This window comes from Gadus chalcogrammus, chromosome 7 (assembly GCF_026213295.1).
Source record: "Gadus chalcogrammus isolate NIFS_2021 chromosome 7, NIFS_Gcha_1.0, whole genome shotgun sequence".
Lineage (NCBI taxonomy): Eukaryota > Metazoa > Chordata > Actinopteri > Gadiformes > Gadidae > Gadus > Gadus chalcogrammus.
The window spans coordinates 30,658,575-30,672,630 of record NC_079418.1 but is presented as its reverse complement, the minus strand read 5'-3'; the positions used below and the strand labels follow the sequence as shown (position 1 = coordinate 30,672,630).

Below are 14,056 nucleotides of genomic sequence, written 5' to 3'. Positions count from 1 at the left end.
CCTCGAAGAATAGGCTCATGGAATGTTGAACATCTGCCCCTTTTTTGTACCAACCTACTGAAGCAGTGCTATTATGGCATGTTCTTTGTTGTGGAATGTTGTGGTTAAGACATCGATTCCAGTGAAACTAACCTGGTGTTATATTTTGACCTTATGTTTCCCTCCTCCTCCTCTCAGTTACATAGGTTTCATAGAGAGCTACAGGGACCCCTATGGCTCCAGGGGAGAGTTTGAAGGTAAGCTCCCTTTTTAATGCGGTAATTAATAGCTGGTTATTAAAAACTATTATCAATTTAGCGGGTCCTTCTCCACCCGAGACCAACACACACTGTAGCCAGGGTGTCCGCATCCTTAAAAAGTCTTAAAAAGTCTTAAATTCATGTTTCTAAATGTAAGGCCTTGAAAAGTCTTAAATTCGTCCCAAATGTTTTATGCTGGTCTTAAATACTGTAACTCAAGGTCTTAAATTTGTCGGGGCATTATTTTTCTCGTTGGACTTTTCAGGAAGGACGTGTAGAGAGGCTTCTTTCTTGCTAGCTGCATATATAAATGATCATCTGCGTGCTTGCTAGCTAGTCTGCGACAATGTGTAGGTGAATGAGTCTCATTGAGTGACACACATGCTATGCTTGGGTTATAATACAGCAGGATCCCCCCCCCACCATTGAGTGTTTTAGGTCTTAAATTTCATTCAAGGTGGTATTAAAAAGGTCTTAAAAAGTCTTTTGACTTGCTGAAATCTGCAGATACCCTGGTGGTTGAGCTTGTCTTCCCAGCTAGCCGTTGACCCGTGTCCTCGTCCGCCCAGGCTTCGTGGCAGTGGTGAACAAGGCCATGAGCGAGCGCTTCGCCAAGCTGGTGAGCTCGGCCGAGGTGCTGCTGCCCGAGCTGCCGTGGCCCCGGGACTTTGAGAAGGACACCTTCCTCAAGCCGGACTTCACCTCGCTGGACGTGCTCACCTACGCCGGCAGCGGCGTCCCCGCCGGCATCAACATCCCCAACTGTACGTATCCAGCGCCGCCGCCGACCCACGGGATCGACGCGTGTTGCAAAACCATATTTATTTTTTTCAGTAATAAAAAACAAATTCAGTAAAAATGAATAATATAATTAAGAAAATTAAAATGTGTAGAATAGGCCACAGTTCTGCTCTGTGCGGAAGGGAATTGGCGCGCTTCCTTACAAGAGCGGTTACCATAGCAACGCCGGTAGACAAACCCCGCGAAGCCCAATCCCTACGTGAGCTCCCCGCGCTACGGCCATCCGGAGGCGCACAGAGCTTTTGGCCGTGATATTATGATGTATACAATTATATTATACTATTATATATAGAACGTTATAAGACGCCGAGAATTGGCGCGCTGCCAGCCGCTGTCACCGAGTGTGAGAGGAGAGTTGACGGAGAAGATGGCGGTTGACCTATAGTTTCAAAGTTAATACCGTTTATACTCGGTAATACCGGTGTTGACACGAGCGTATTACTCGGTGTGAAAATGTCCACACCGAGGCAACCCTTGTACGCAGACAACACAGAATCTAGAAGCGTTACATGACCGTGACATCAGTGGGATGGATCAACGACCCAATATCTTGGGAATTCTTTCTATCAAAGTATATTAGTCTCAAGGTCAGATAATAACCTCGGTCTTGGGTTGCAGGGTTTTCCCCCTTCGCCTCCCCTCTAGCCATTAATTTGCTTGAAGGAATCAAAGGAAATGTATGGACTGAGATTGCAATGGATTTCATGCAACATTTTTATCGGATGTTAAAGAACACCTTGTTGACCCTCAATAATAATAATAGTATTTCAGTTGTCCATAACTTTAAACAAAGCTGTTCATGTTGATCTTTCCGTTAAATGGACTGAAAACAATAGCATGTTTTTCACGCCACCATGTCCGCAGACGCACTGGGATAGCTGTTAACTGTGTGTTAACCGTTGGGTGATGTTGTGTGCTTGTAGATAATGACATCAGACAGTCGGAGGGCTTCAAGAACGTTTCGCTAGGCAACGTTCTGGCTGTAGCCTATGCTACTCAGAAAGAGAAGCTTACCTTCCTGGAGGAGGACGACAAGGTTGGCAAGCACACGTGCACTTTCTCCACACCACTTTCAGCAACGTGCACTCCCGAGAATGTGATGTGTGTGTGTGTGTGTGTGTGTGTGTGTGTGTGTGTGTGTGTGTGTGTGTGTGTGTGTGTGTGTGTGTGTGTGTGTGTGTGTGTGTGTGTGTGTGTGTGTGTGTGTGTGTGTGTGTGTGTGTGTGTGTGTATGTTGCAGGATGCTTATATTAAGTGGATGGGGCCGTCCTTCGAGATGCAGGTTGGACTTCATGAGCTGCTGGGTCACGGCAGTGGCAAGCTGTTTGTTCAGGTCAGTCCCGTCGACTGTATATAGAGCCAGCAAACAGTAGGAGCTCACCTACGTTAGCCTCACAGGCTTCAACCTCAGACTAAACGGATGTGCTTCTCGACAGGACGATCAGGGCAAATTCAACTTCGACCAGAACACTTTGATCAACCCGGTGACCGGAGAGAAGGTGAGCGTATGCACTGAGAAGGTGCCAAGTGACCAACGATATTAAGCTGTTTCTGACATTCACCTGTGTGTGTGTCTGTGTGTGTGTGTGTGTGTGTGTGTGTGTGTGTCTGTCTGTGTCTCTGTGTGTGTGTGTGTGTGTTTGTGTGTGTCATGTCTACAGGTGACCAGTTGGTACCGTGGCAACGAGACGTGGGTCAGCAGGTTCTCCACCATCGCCTCGTCCTATGAGGAGTGCCGTGCCGAGTGCGTTGGCCTCTACCTCTGCCTCAACAAGCTCGCCGTCAGGTACTGCAGGGACACCGAGCTCTCCTGACAGCTGGAGCCTCCGGGGGCCGCTCCACACATAAACCCTTTGAGAGATGCTTTATGGCGGTGTCACGTTAAAATTGTACCGGGGGCGAAAATTGTACCGGCCTACGTCATCGTTTGTTTACATCCTGACAACCTGCCCGGCAACAGACGACGCGATGCAGAAAACATGTTTCCAAACGACGAAATAACATAATAAAGATAGCGGATCGCTATCTGTATTATGATAGATAGCGATAACACTTGTTTTTACTTTATATTTGTATTGTATTTAATTGTTTAATCGAAACAATAAAAAAATTTGCCCGCGAAACGGGCGATCGCGTCAAATGACGTAGGAGGGTTCTTGAAACATAATACAGATAACGGATCGCTAGATAACACTTGTTTTTACTTTATATTTGTATTGTATTGAATTGTTTAATCGAATTTAGCTAGTAAACTGATTGTTTTAAGCAGGTTTCATAGTCTAGAATGTTCAAGAACCTTCCTACGTGATTTGACGCGTCATTTGACGCGATCTCCCGTTTCGCGGGCAAATTGTTTTATTGTTTCGATTAAACAATTAAATACAATACAAATATAAAGTAAAAACAAGTGTTATCGCTATCTATCATAATACAGATAGCGATCCGCTATCTGTATTATGTTATTTCGTCGTTTGGAAACATGTTTTCTGCATCGCGTTGTCTGTTGCAGGGCAGGTTGTCAGGTTGTCAGGATGTAAACAAACGATGACGTATGCCGGTACAATTTTCGCCCCCGGTACAATTTTAACGTGACAGCTGCACACACTAACAGTTATGCTTGTTATACAGTTAAAGTTATACCTGATGTTCATAACAAACCTCATCCTTTTCCATTATGTTTTTCCCCCGCAATTAATAATAATAATACATTTAATTTTGAGGCGCCTTTCAAGACACCCAAGGTCACCTTACAGAGCATATAGTCATCATAAATCGTTTAAAAAACAAGACATTGTGGAAAAAAATAAATAATAATAATAATAATAATAAAATAAATAAATAAATAAGTAAATATAATAAAAAAAAAAAAAGAAAAAAAAATGGTAAGTACACCTTACTCAAAGAATTAACTACATAAACACGTGCAGAACATTTAGCTTTTACTTTGTTGCTTTAGTACCTAGTCCTGTTCTGTATGTTGCATATACATTGAATCAGTTTCATGCAGTTTACACGGCTTGTGTTTTGTATCTTTCTAACGTACAGTGGGCCATGCTGATGTGTAACCGTGTCTCCTTGGTTTGCGTGTGCGTCAGTATCTTCGGCCACGAGGGCCAGGACGCCGAGGACGTGGTGTACATCAACTGGCTGTACATGGTGCGCGCCGGCCTGCTGGGCCTGGAGTTCTACACCCCAGAGAGCAGCAGCTGGAGACAGGTAGGGGACGGGCATCACCTTCTCTATCGTCATGAGGATCAGCTGATGTTTACGCATCCATACAGCGTATACTAGGGACGAACGACATTGGAAAAAATCGTTTAGCGATATTTTCTCCTCTGAGATATGTATCACTATATATATATATATATATATATATATATATATATATATATGTAAGGGATAATGCCCGACGAGGTGTCCATTATCAGGAATTAATGGACGACGTGGAGGCGTGAACCGTCCGACGCGAAGCGGAGGACGGTTGCCTCCGCGAAGTCCATTAATTCCTGATAATGGACACCTCGAAGGGCATTATCCCGCTTATACCACGGTCACTTACCAACGGTGACCAAATTAAGACCATTCATTTATATTTTCATGCGTTTTACAATCTGAACATAAAGTTTTCCACAAAACATACATTTGTTTGCCTGGTTACGCCTGAGGGTCTGACTAATACCCGGAACCACCATTACACGCCCGTTGGGTTCTCATGCAACGGAAACGTTGTTCACTCCTCCAGTAATTAGGACGGGCCATAGCTACGACTTTAGAACGGGAGGTAGCGGGAGGTATTATAGTCCGCTCGGCTTTGTTTTGTTTCCCGTTGCTATGGTTACTACTATTTTAGAGACGATACGCCAGCTAGCGCATTAATTGAGAACGGTAAACAGACAATTTGACGGAACTACTTGTCCAGGTGTCCGTATATCAGGAGTTAATGCACACCCTGCATCCAATCAGAATCGAGTATTCCCGCAGACCGTGGTATAAATATATATATATTAGGGCTGTCAAGCGATTAAAATATTTAATCACGATTAATCGCATTAATGCCATAGTTAACTCAAAAATACGATTGATCGCGATTAATCGTGTTTTTTTTTCTATGCTAAATATCCCTTGAATTCTTTGTCCCATTAATTTTTCTAATTTTAATGCTCTTATCAACATGGAGAAGTGCATCGGCTTGCCTTGTGCAAATGTTTTTTTATTGATAACAACATTGGCATATACTGATCAAAACAGGACGGTACAAAAAAAAAGCCTATAATGCAATTAAACGATGAACATACAAAGATATGCCTTGAACATAGCAGTCAGGCTACTGCTTCTTTGTTTTGAGGCCAAAAAAAAAAAGTAAAAAATTAAATTTGGTTTGCGTTAACGCCGTTAATAGCGCCGTTAATAACGCCGTTAATAACGCGTTTAACTGACAGCTCATATATATATATATATATATATATAAAAAATAAGTCATCATGGAGTTCTGCTGCTGCTTCTTGTATACACTGGGTGTATAAGCACGGCACAGCTCTCCCATACTCTACTCCTCAGTGTGTCATATTGATGGGATAAAGACATGTAATCGTTTTTCTTTCCATGCGACTGTTTAGAGTCGGACGGTTTGGTCTTTTTACGGTCAGCTTTCCGGCCGGTCCAATCAGAACTCTGTGGTCGACAATACATGTAGACAATACATGTAGCCGCGTCCTCAAACCCCTCCGATGGGGGGTCCTCAGGCCCACATGCAGGCCCGCTTCGTGATCCTGCGGGTGCTGCTGGAGGCCGGAGAGGGCCTGGTGCGCCTGGAGGAGGTGGCGGGCGCCGACGGACGGCCCGACGCCAGGATCGCCCTGGTCCGCACCAAGATCCACACCGTGGGCAAGAGCGCCATCCAGAGGTTCCTCTGCAAACTGCAGGTACGAGGCCCCGCCCCCCCCACCCATGAACCATTGGCTTTAGGACCAAAAATAGATTTATGCTAATGTCATGCCGTTAAACGTTGGAAACTTGCTGATTGAATATGCAGAACGGGTACTTACATTTTTTATTTATTTATTTATTTACTTTATTATTGTGCAGAACATTGTATTTTACACATTTCTCTATTTTGAACTGACTGAAACGTTTTATTTTCGTTATTGTGTGTTTTCTCTCCAGAAGTGGGCTCACTTGGGGCATTACAGCAAGCGAACCACAACATAACTTTATTTACAATATTGGGGGGCTGTAATGTGAGGTTTCTCCTGTGTGTGTGTGTGTGTGTGTGTGTGTGTGTGTGTGTGTGTGTGTGTGTGTGTGTGTGTGTGTGTGTGTGTGTGTGTGTGTGTGTGTGTGTGTGTGTGTGTGTGTGTGTGTGTGTGTGTGTGTGTGCGCGCGCGCGCCAGGTGCTGAAGGCGACGGCGGACGTGGCGGGGGGGCGGGCCCTCTACGACGGCTACTCCGCCGTGACGGACAGCGGGCCGCACGACTTCCTGCGTCTGCGCGACACGGTGCTGCTGAGGAAGGAGGATCGCAAGATGTTGGTCCAGGCCAACACCAGGGTCCAAGGTACGCTGCCCCGGCCTGGGGAGGGACGGTGGACTGATGCACGGGGTATCACAGCCTAAGAGGATCCACTGAGGACCACCCCCACACTCCAAACACACGGACAGTGAGCTCATACGGCAGGGGGGGGGGGGCAGAAATCAACCATCATGCGTCTTGAGTTTAAGGTTGTATCAGCGACGCTGGGCGACGTCACTTCTGTTGGTGTTTGACGCAGATCCCAAACAAACGGAGCCAGCTCGCCCCTCCCTGCCGTGGTTCATGCATCGAATAAAAACGCAGCGCAAAACCCCACAACATCCTAACTCTTGTCGGTGTTTGGTTGGAATGCTATTTATTTTGGCTTGGGAGTGGTTGGTAGTAGGCTACCATTTGTTTATGTGTACGATCTCATGGCACAGGCTGCCTACAGCTTGCCTAGAATCGCTGATGCAACCTTTTAAACCAGCATGAGCACCTCCACCTACACTAACTCAGAACATCCCATTCGGACAATCCCAGAGATTACCTCTTAATTAACAATCGTTTCAAAGAACGTGATTGCTCCTCCAAAGTTCTTGACACAGCTCTGATGAGGGCCAGCTCTATTGACCGTAATTCTCTGCTCTATAGTAAGCCATTAACTGCTAAAAAGGACAGGGTTTTCTTTTCCACATGCTATAGCACTGACTCATACACTATACGTAATATAATTAAAAAGAATTGGAACCTCCTTCAATGTGATGACTCGTTAAATGATGTTTCTAAAGAGCACCCTGTCTTCTCCTTTAGAATAACACCTCCTTTGGGTGATAGACCGGTGCATAGTCATCTACCAGCAAAAAAACAGACCACATGGCTACCTAAAGTGCCTAACTGTACACCCAGTCACACTACATTCACTACTAAACATTTCATAAATTGTAAGACTACATATGCTATTTATGTTTTGGAATGCTCTCTGTGCGATGCTTTTTATGTTGGGCGTACTAAACGACAACCGCAAGAACTCCTCGCTGAGCATAGGAATGCCCCAATAATAGGAAACTGATTATGCTATGACAAGACACTTCAGAGAAGCACATAATGAAAACGGCATACTGTTCACCGCTATAGGGATTCATCATGTGCCCCTTACTTCTAGGAGGTAAGGGGCACAAAAAACACTGAACCAAAAAGAAAGTCGCTGGATCTATTAACTAGATGCTGTGGCATTCCCAGGATTGAATGATTCTATTGAAATGGTGGTCTGCCTTTGGACTAAATGAGCTGTTTGTGACTGTTTAAATTATTTTGATTGAAACGCTATGATTGTTATTCAACGCTGGATCCATTCTATGTTTGTCATGGATATGTATGTATTTTGTGATCATATTACATGATTTAGGCTGCATTATGAGTCAATTGTTGACTCCGCCTACTCCAGCTGGAGCGAGTTTACTAATAGCTATGACTTGATATACCTGCCGTTACACCTTGATTATTTTTCATGCCCTGATGAAGGCCTACAATAGCCGAAACAGTTTGGCAACTTTTTAAGAATTCTATTATGAATCAGCCTATTTATTAAAGCTTTTTAACAAGTGCCTTGGTCAGCTTATCATTTTAGAAACTATGTTTTTGTATACCAAAGGGCACCTACACACTAACTGATTCACTTAATCACAACTACGCCGTAGCCCTCCAACCTGTCTACCTCAGAGAGAGGGGGGGCTCGCAGTCTCTCTTATGGAGTCTCTTAAAGCATGTACGTGCACGTTATTAACGAGGGGGCTTCCTGGCTGCTGGAACAGTGGGATTAGACACCGTTTCCCGTTGGTTCATCGCAAGTCGGTTTGGATGACGACCACGATGCTGTTGTTTTCCCAGGCGAGGCCGTGGAGCTGGTGGAGTACGAGGGCAGTGCGGCGGGTCTGATCCACTCCTTCTCCGAGCGCTTCCAGGAGGACGCAGAGCAACTGGAGGCAGACCTCCTGGAGCTCAGCAAGAGGGACTCCCCCTGCTGGTGCCATTAGCGGCCGCGTTACAGACACTTCCTCCTAAAGGGCATAATCAGTGGTGTAGTCTACGTGATACGCAGGTATACGCTGTATACCCACTAGGAACGCACCAGGATTTGCGTATACCCGCTTAAAAATGTGCACGGATACGTATCAATCGTCTTGTGACAGATCTTTCACTTCTGTGTTCATTTTTCGCAAATTCCGGTTGGGTATAACTGCAATAAAATACTTTAAGCAGGGGAAGTTATCTCCTACATTCACCATTCATAAAATTCCCCCTGCGTGCTCGCGCTCTGCCCTGTCTCTGTTACGAAGCGCGAAGCTGCCCCTGCATCTCTGCACGTTAGTTGGCGGGCCGAGCCCCTCCTTCTCGCGTGCGTGTGCGTGTGCGTGTGTTTGTCCAGTCCTCCCATATTAATGTGTAAACCACGTAACAAGTAGTCAACAGAAGACTAATGTTTTAATCCCACTTTATATCTCCTTGTTACTTTTAGATGAGAACCCCTGGCCAGCCTTTCAGACTGGGTGTCAGGCTAGGGAATTTAAAAACAGGCATCCCTGGTTAGAGTGGAGGGAAACATACAGTTGGTATACACAATTGAAATTCATAATGTTAATCACTATGCAAATGAGAGAATAGCTAATTCATGGTCATTTTTAAGGTGCAGTAATTTCACACTTTTACACAATTCAATTACTGTATGGTCTGTTAGATAACAACAGTAAGAGCTCAAATTAGAGCAATTGAAAGAGTGAAACATTAGTCTCCTGTCATCTCCTTCTCATGCACTGGTTAGCCATGATTGTAAATAGTTCATTAAATTATTTTGAGTAGATTTTGTCCTTGTTTAGCATGTGCTATTGCTACTATAGATATACAAAGGACAACTTGTCATTTTTGTGTTCTATTTGTTCATACTGTTATTAAAACTGATAAACCTACTCAGCTTTCCATGATTGTTGATAATCGTTATACTCTTAAATCAGCAGGTTGTAGACCCCTGCGTTGGTGAGTGTGGTGCGACACCCCATAAGCGCCACACATGTACACGTACCGGTGGGACGGGTTTGTACGAGGCTGGGAGGGAATCATCACAGTATACCCACTACAATAAAATGGACTACACCACTGTGTATGTGTGTGTGTATATATATATATTTATATATATATATATATTAGGGCTGTCAGTTAAACACGTTATTAACGGCGTTAACGCAAACCAAAGTACAAAGTAGCAGTAGCCTGACTGCTATGTTCAAGGCAGTATGTTTGTATGTTCATCGTTTAATTGCACTATAGGCTTTTTTTTGTATCTTCCTGTTTTGATCAGTATATGCCATTGTTGTTATCAATAAAAAAACATTTGCACAAGGCAAGCCGATGCACTTCTCCATGTTGATAAGAGCATTAAAATGAGAACAATTAATGGGACAAAGAAATCAAGGGATATTTAGCATAGAAAAAAAAGTTGACTGACATTAATGCGATTAATCGCGATTAAATATTTTAATCGCTTGACAGCCCTAATATATATATATACAGTGGTGGGTAGAGTACTGAAAATCTATACTTTTACTAAAAGTAAAATGACTTCTAAAACTAGGGTCCGCTGTCGTAAACTAGGGCTGGCTAAAAAATAGACAGAAATTATTTTTGTCTTAAGCTAGGGTCCTCTGGCTAAGAAATAGACAGATATTCCAATGTTCCTTCAAAAGGCACCTTGGAATATGTTTATATTTTCCGCAGTAAATGGACTGCATTTATATAGAGCTTTTCTAACCATTGGCCACTCAATGCGCTTTACAATATTGCCTCACATTCACCATTCACGCACACATACCGACGGCGGAGTCAAACCATGCAAGGCGACAGCCAGCTCGTCGGGAGCTAACAGTCAGGGTTAGGTGCCTTGCTCAAGGACACCTCGACACTCAGCTAGGAGGAGCCGGGGATCGAACGAACAACCTTCAGGTTACCAGCCAACCCGCTCTACCTCCTGAGCTACTGCCGCCCAGTTTAGACTTGTAATTAATAAGTTACTTTTGGAATGAACTTTTTTATCGCTGTCTGGTGCTACCGGGGCGGCGGTTACCGGGGAGGCGGTTACCGAGACGGCGGTTACCGGGGCGACGGTAACCGAGACGGCGGTTACCGAGGCAACGGCGCTGAGCAGGCGTGCGGCGGTGCTGCTGTCGGAGCCCCACGCGGCGTACCAGGCCACCCAGCGGGACGTGGCCCGCGTCCAGGAGCGGCTGACCGGCCTAGTGCTCCACCACGCCCGGGCCCACCAGCAGGGGAGCCAGGGCCAGGACCAGGACCAGGACCAGGACCAGGACCAGGGCCAGGACCAGAGCCAGGACCAGGACCAGAGCCAGGGCCAGAGCCAGGACCAGGACCAGGACCAGGGCCAGAGCCAGGACCAGGACCAGGACCAAGGCCAGGGCCAGAGCCAGAGCCAGGACCAGAGCCAGGACCAGGACCAGAGCCAGGGCCAGAGCCAGGACCAGGACCAGGGCCAGAGCCAGGACCAGGACCAGGACCAGGACCAGGACCAGGACCAGGGCCAGGGCCAGAGCCAGGACCAGGACCAGGACCAGGGCCAGGGCCAGAGCCAGAGCCAGGACCAGAGCCAGGACCAGGACCAGGACCAGGACCAGGACCAGGACCAGGACCAGGGCTACACTGGGGACTAGAACCAGGCTTTAGAGCTAAAAGGGGAGACGTGTATCTGGGAGTGTTACTGGTTCTAAACCCAGTATCTATGGTTCTAACAGTGGGATGGTTACTGGTTCTAACCCAGTATCTATGGTTCTATCAGAGGGAGTGTTACTGGTTCTAAACCCAATATCTATGGTTCTTACAGTGCTGGTTACTGGTTCTAAACCCAGTATATTCTAACAGAGGGATGGTTACTGGTTCTAAACCCAGTATCTGGTTCTATCAGAGGGAGTGTTACTAATTCTAAACCCAGTATCTAAACTGTGTCTCTAGGCCGGAGGAGCCGGAGACCCTGATGAGTCTGTCGGCCCAGATGACCCTCTACCAGAAAGACCTGGCTCTGCTGCCCGACACCATCAAGGTCTGACCTCTCACAACTTGACCTAACTCTGAATAATGCTCCAAAGGAAGGACTTTACCAACGATGTACTGTATATCATCCTGTTACTAGCTCAACTCGTCAGTACAACCGGGGGTCGGCTTAGCTCGGCTTAGCTCAGGAGGTAGAGCAGTTGCCTTGTAACCGAAAGGTTGCAAGTTTGAACCACGGCTCCTCCTAGCTGAGTGTTGATGCGTCCCTGAGCAAGAGACTTAACCCTTACTGCTCCTGACGAGCTGGCTGTCGCCTTGCATGGCTGACTCGGCCGTCGGTGTGTCAACGTGTGTATTAACCGATGTAAGTCGCTTTGAATAAAAGCGTCTGCTAAATAATAATAATAATATATTTAATTTGTAGAGAGAAAAAAATAAAAATAAAAAGGTGTTTTAAAAACATTTAATACATTAACAGTAAAAGGGGAATTAGCAAAAGTCTTTTTTTGTAATTGTAGTTCAACGTGACCTAGCGTCGCCCTAGCCCCTCCCCTCGTATGGCGGTGCTGATCGGCGCCCCTCTGTCCCCCCCAGACGTACAGCCACCCTGACGTGGTGGAGTGCAGCCTGGTGGTGCTCCACCTGGCCCGGGGCTCCACCCTGGTGACGGAGGCCCTGCAGACGACCGCCAGGGACCTGCTGCGCCGCTACGCCAGCAGCCCCGACGCCCAGAGGGCCGCCCGGGCCTTCCTCGCCTGAGGACCTCTGGGAGGACACCCGGGGGGCGGTCCGGGCCTTCCTCGCCTGAGGACCTCTGGGAGGACACCCAGGGGGCGGTCCGGGCCTTCCTCGCCTGAGGACCTCTGGGAGGACACCCAGGGGGTTTCTCGCCTGAGGACCTCTGGGAGGACACCCAGGGGGTTCCTCGCCTGAGGACCTCTGGGAGGACACCCAGGGGGTTCCTCGCCTGAGGACCTCTGGGAGGACACCCAGAGGGCGGCCCGGGCCTTCCTCGCCTGAGGACTTCTGGGAGGACTTCTGGGAGGACCTCTGTGAGGACACCCATGGGGTTCCTCACCTGAGGACCTCTGGGAGGACACCCATGCGGTTCCTCACCTGAGGACCTCTGGGAGGACACCCATGCGGTTCCTCACCTGAGGACCTCTGGGAGGACACCCATGGGGTTCCTCACCTGAGGACCTCTGGGAGGACACCCATGGGGTTCCTCACCTGAGGACCTCTGGGAGGACACTCCGTCCCCCCTGTTTAGTTGGTTTCGTTTGAGACTGTACGAAAACGTTGCGCTTTGTTTACTTTGTGGAAACTCCCAATAGCAGCATTTATACTGTATCACTTTCTGTTGAATAAAATATTTCTGTACTCAATGCTCCCGTGGGTCAGTGGTCGTCTTTATCAAAGGGTTCACCTGCTGCTCGACTCCAAAACAAGGAATGGATTCTCAGACCGGACTGGAGCCGTTGCTGCCTGTTGCTGCAGTAACCATGGAGATGGTTGGCTATGAGCAGATAACCACACAATACTGCATTATACACTCTGACCTCACAATACTACAATATATACTTTAACCTCACAATACTGCATAATATACTCTGACCTCACAATACTAACCTCACAATACTGCATTATATACTCTGACCTCACATTACTACAATGTATACTGTATCCTCACAATACTGCATTATATACTCTGACCTCACAATACTACAATATACCGCACCTTTGCAAACCGAACCGTACCGCACCCTGCAGTGGAAACGCGGCATAATGATGCATACTGTGGCGACTCCTACGGGGGTCGCGCCGGGGATTCTGGGGATCCGAGATGCCGGTTGGGGAAAAGGGGTTTTATTCCCTTTATGTGTTTGGGTTAACGGGTTTGTGGTGTGTGCTCGGTAGAATGTAGTTGTGTGTTGTTGAGTGTTTACTTGTTGTGTGTAGTGTTACCGCCACCGTTACTGAGAATTACATGTCTTTTGGTTGGGTGTGCGGTGCGCTGTGTTTTGTGTGTCCTATTGAATAACGGCAGCTCTCGTAGTCGTGCGGTGTATGGAGCACGAGAGTTGCGTCATCGCTTAACCTGTGCTCCCGTCTCGTCCTTCCCGCACTGCTCGCCACAATACTGTCCGGTTAATGTCCACAAGTCTGGTGCATGCACCTTAACGCACATGGCCATAGTGCCCATACGTGCGGTGTCATAAGTAGGTATATCTCCCCAAACAACTTAAACATTACACAATTTAAGATACAGGTAAAAGGTATCGATTCCATGGATAACCTGCAGTTTATGCATATAAATAGCCCATCGGCCATAGGCTAAATATATATAGGCCTGCATACATATTGGAAACATATAAAGATAAACATGTAGGTAGGTCTATAGGCTAATCCATGTGCATTGCATGTTATATCATATTTAACATTATAAGGAGGTT

The 14,056-nt window shown here is 46.7% G+C and overlaps 2 protein-coding genes across 2 annotated transcripts in view; both read left to right on the top strand.

Moving 5' to 3' along the window:
* Window positions 1–10,040, top strand: part of LOC130385219 (dipeptidyl peptidase 3-like) — a 34,596-nt gene extending 24,556 nt beyond the window's left edge. Inside the window, exons 10-19 of the mRNA XM_056593619.1 lie at window positions 178–236; window positions 809–1,003; window positions 1,964–2,076; window positions 2,281–2,373; window positions 2,477–2,539; window positions 2,702–2,826; window positions 4,136–4,256; window positions 5,783–5,962; window positions 6,431–6,593; window positions 8,439–10,040. Coding sequence (XP_056449594.1) covers window positions 178–236; window positions 809–1,003; window positions 1,964–2,076; window positions 2,281–2,373; window positions 2,477–2,539; window positions 2,702–2,826; window positions 4,136–4,256; window positions 5,783–5,962; window positions 6,431–6,593; window positions 8,439–8,584 — 1,258 coding nt within the window. The 3' untranslated portion in view covers window positions 8,585–10,040. The remainder of the gene's footprint in view (window positions 1–177; window positions 237–808; window positions 1,004–1,963; window positions 2,077–2,280; window positions 2,374–2,476; window positions 2,540–2,701; window positions 2,827–4,135; window positions 4,257–5,782; window positions 5,963–6,430; window positions 6,594–8,438) is intronic.
* Window positions 1–12,619, top strand: part of gemin5 (gem (nuclear organelle) associated protein 5) — a 54,686-nt gene extending 42,067 nt beyond the window's left edge. Inside the window, exons 27-28 of the mRNA XM_056593618.1 lie at window positions 11,565–11,652; window positions 12,198–12,619. Of these exons, the coding sequence (XP_056449593.1) occupies window positions 11,565–11,652; window positions 12,198–12,362 (253 nt within the window). The 3' untranslated portion in view covers window positions 12,363–12,619. The remainder of the gene's footprint in view (window positions 1–11,564; window positions 11,653–12,197) is intronic.
* Window positions 12,620–14,056: the final 1,437 nt, after the last annotated feature.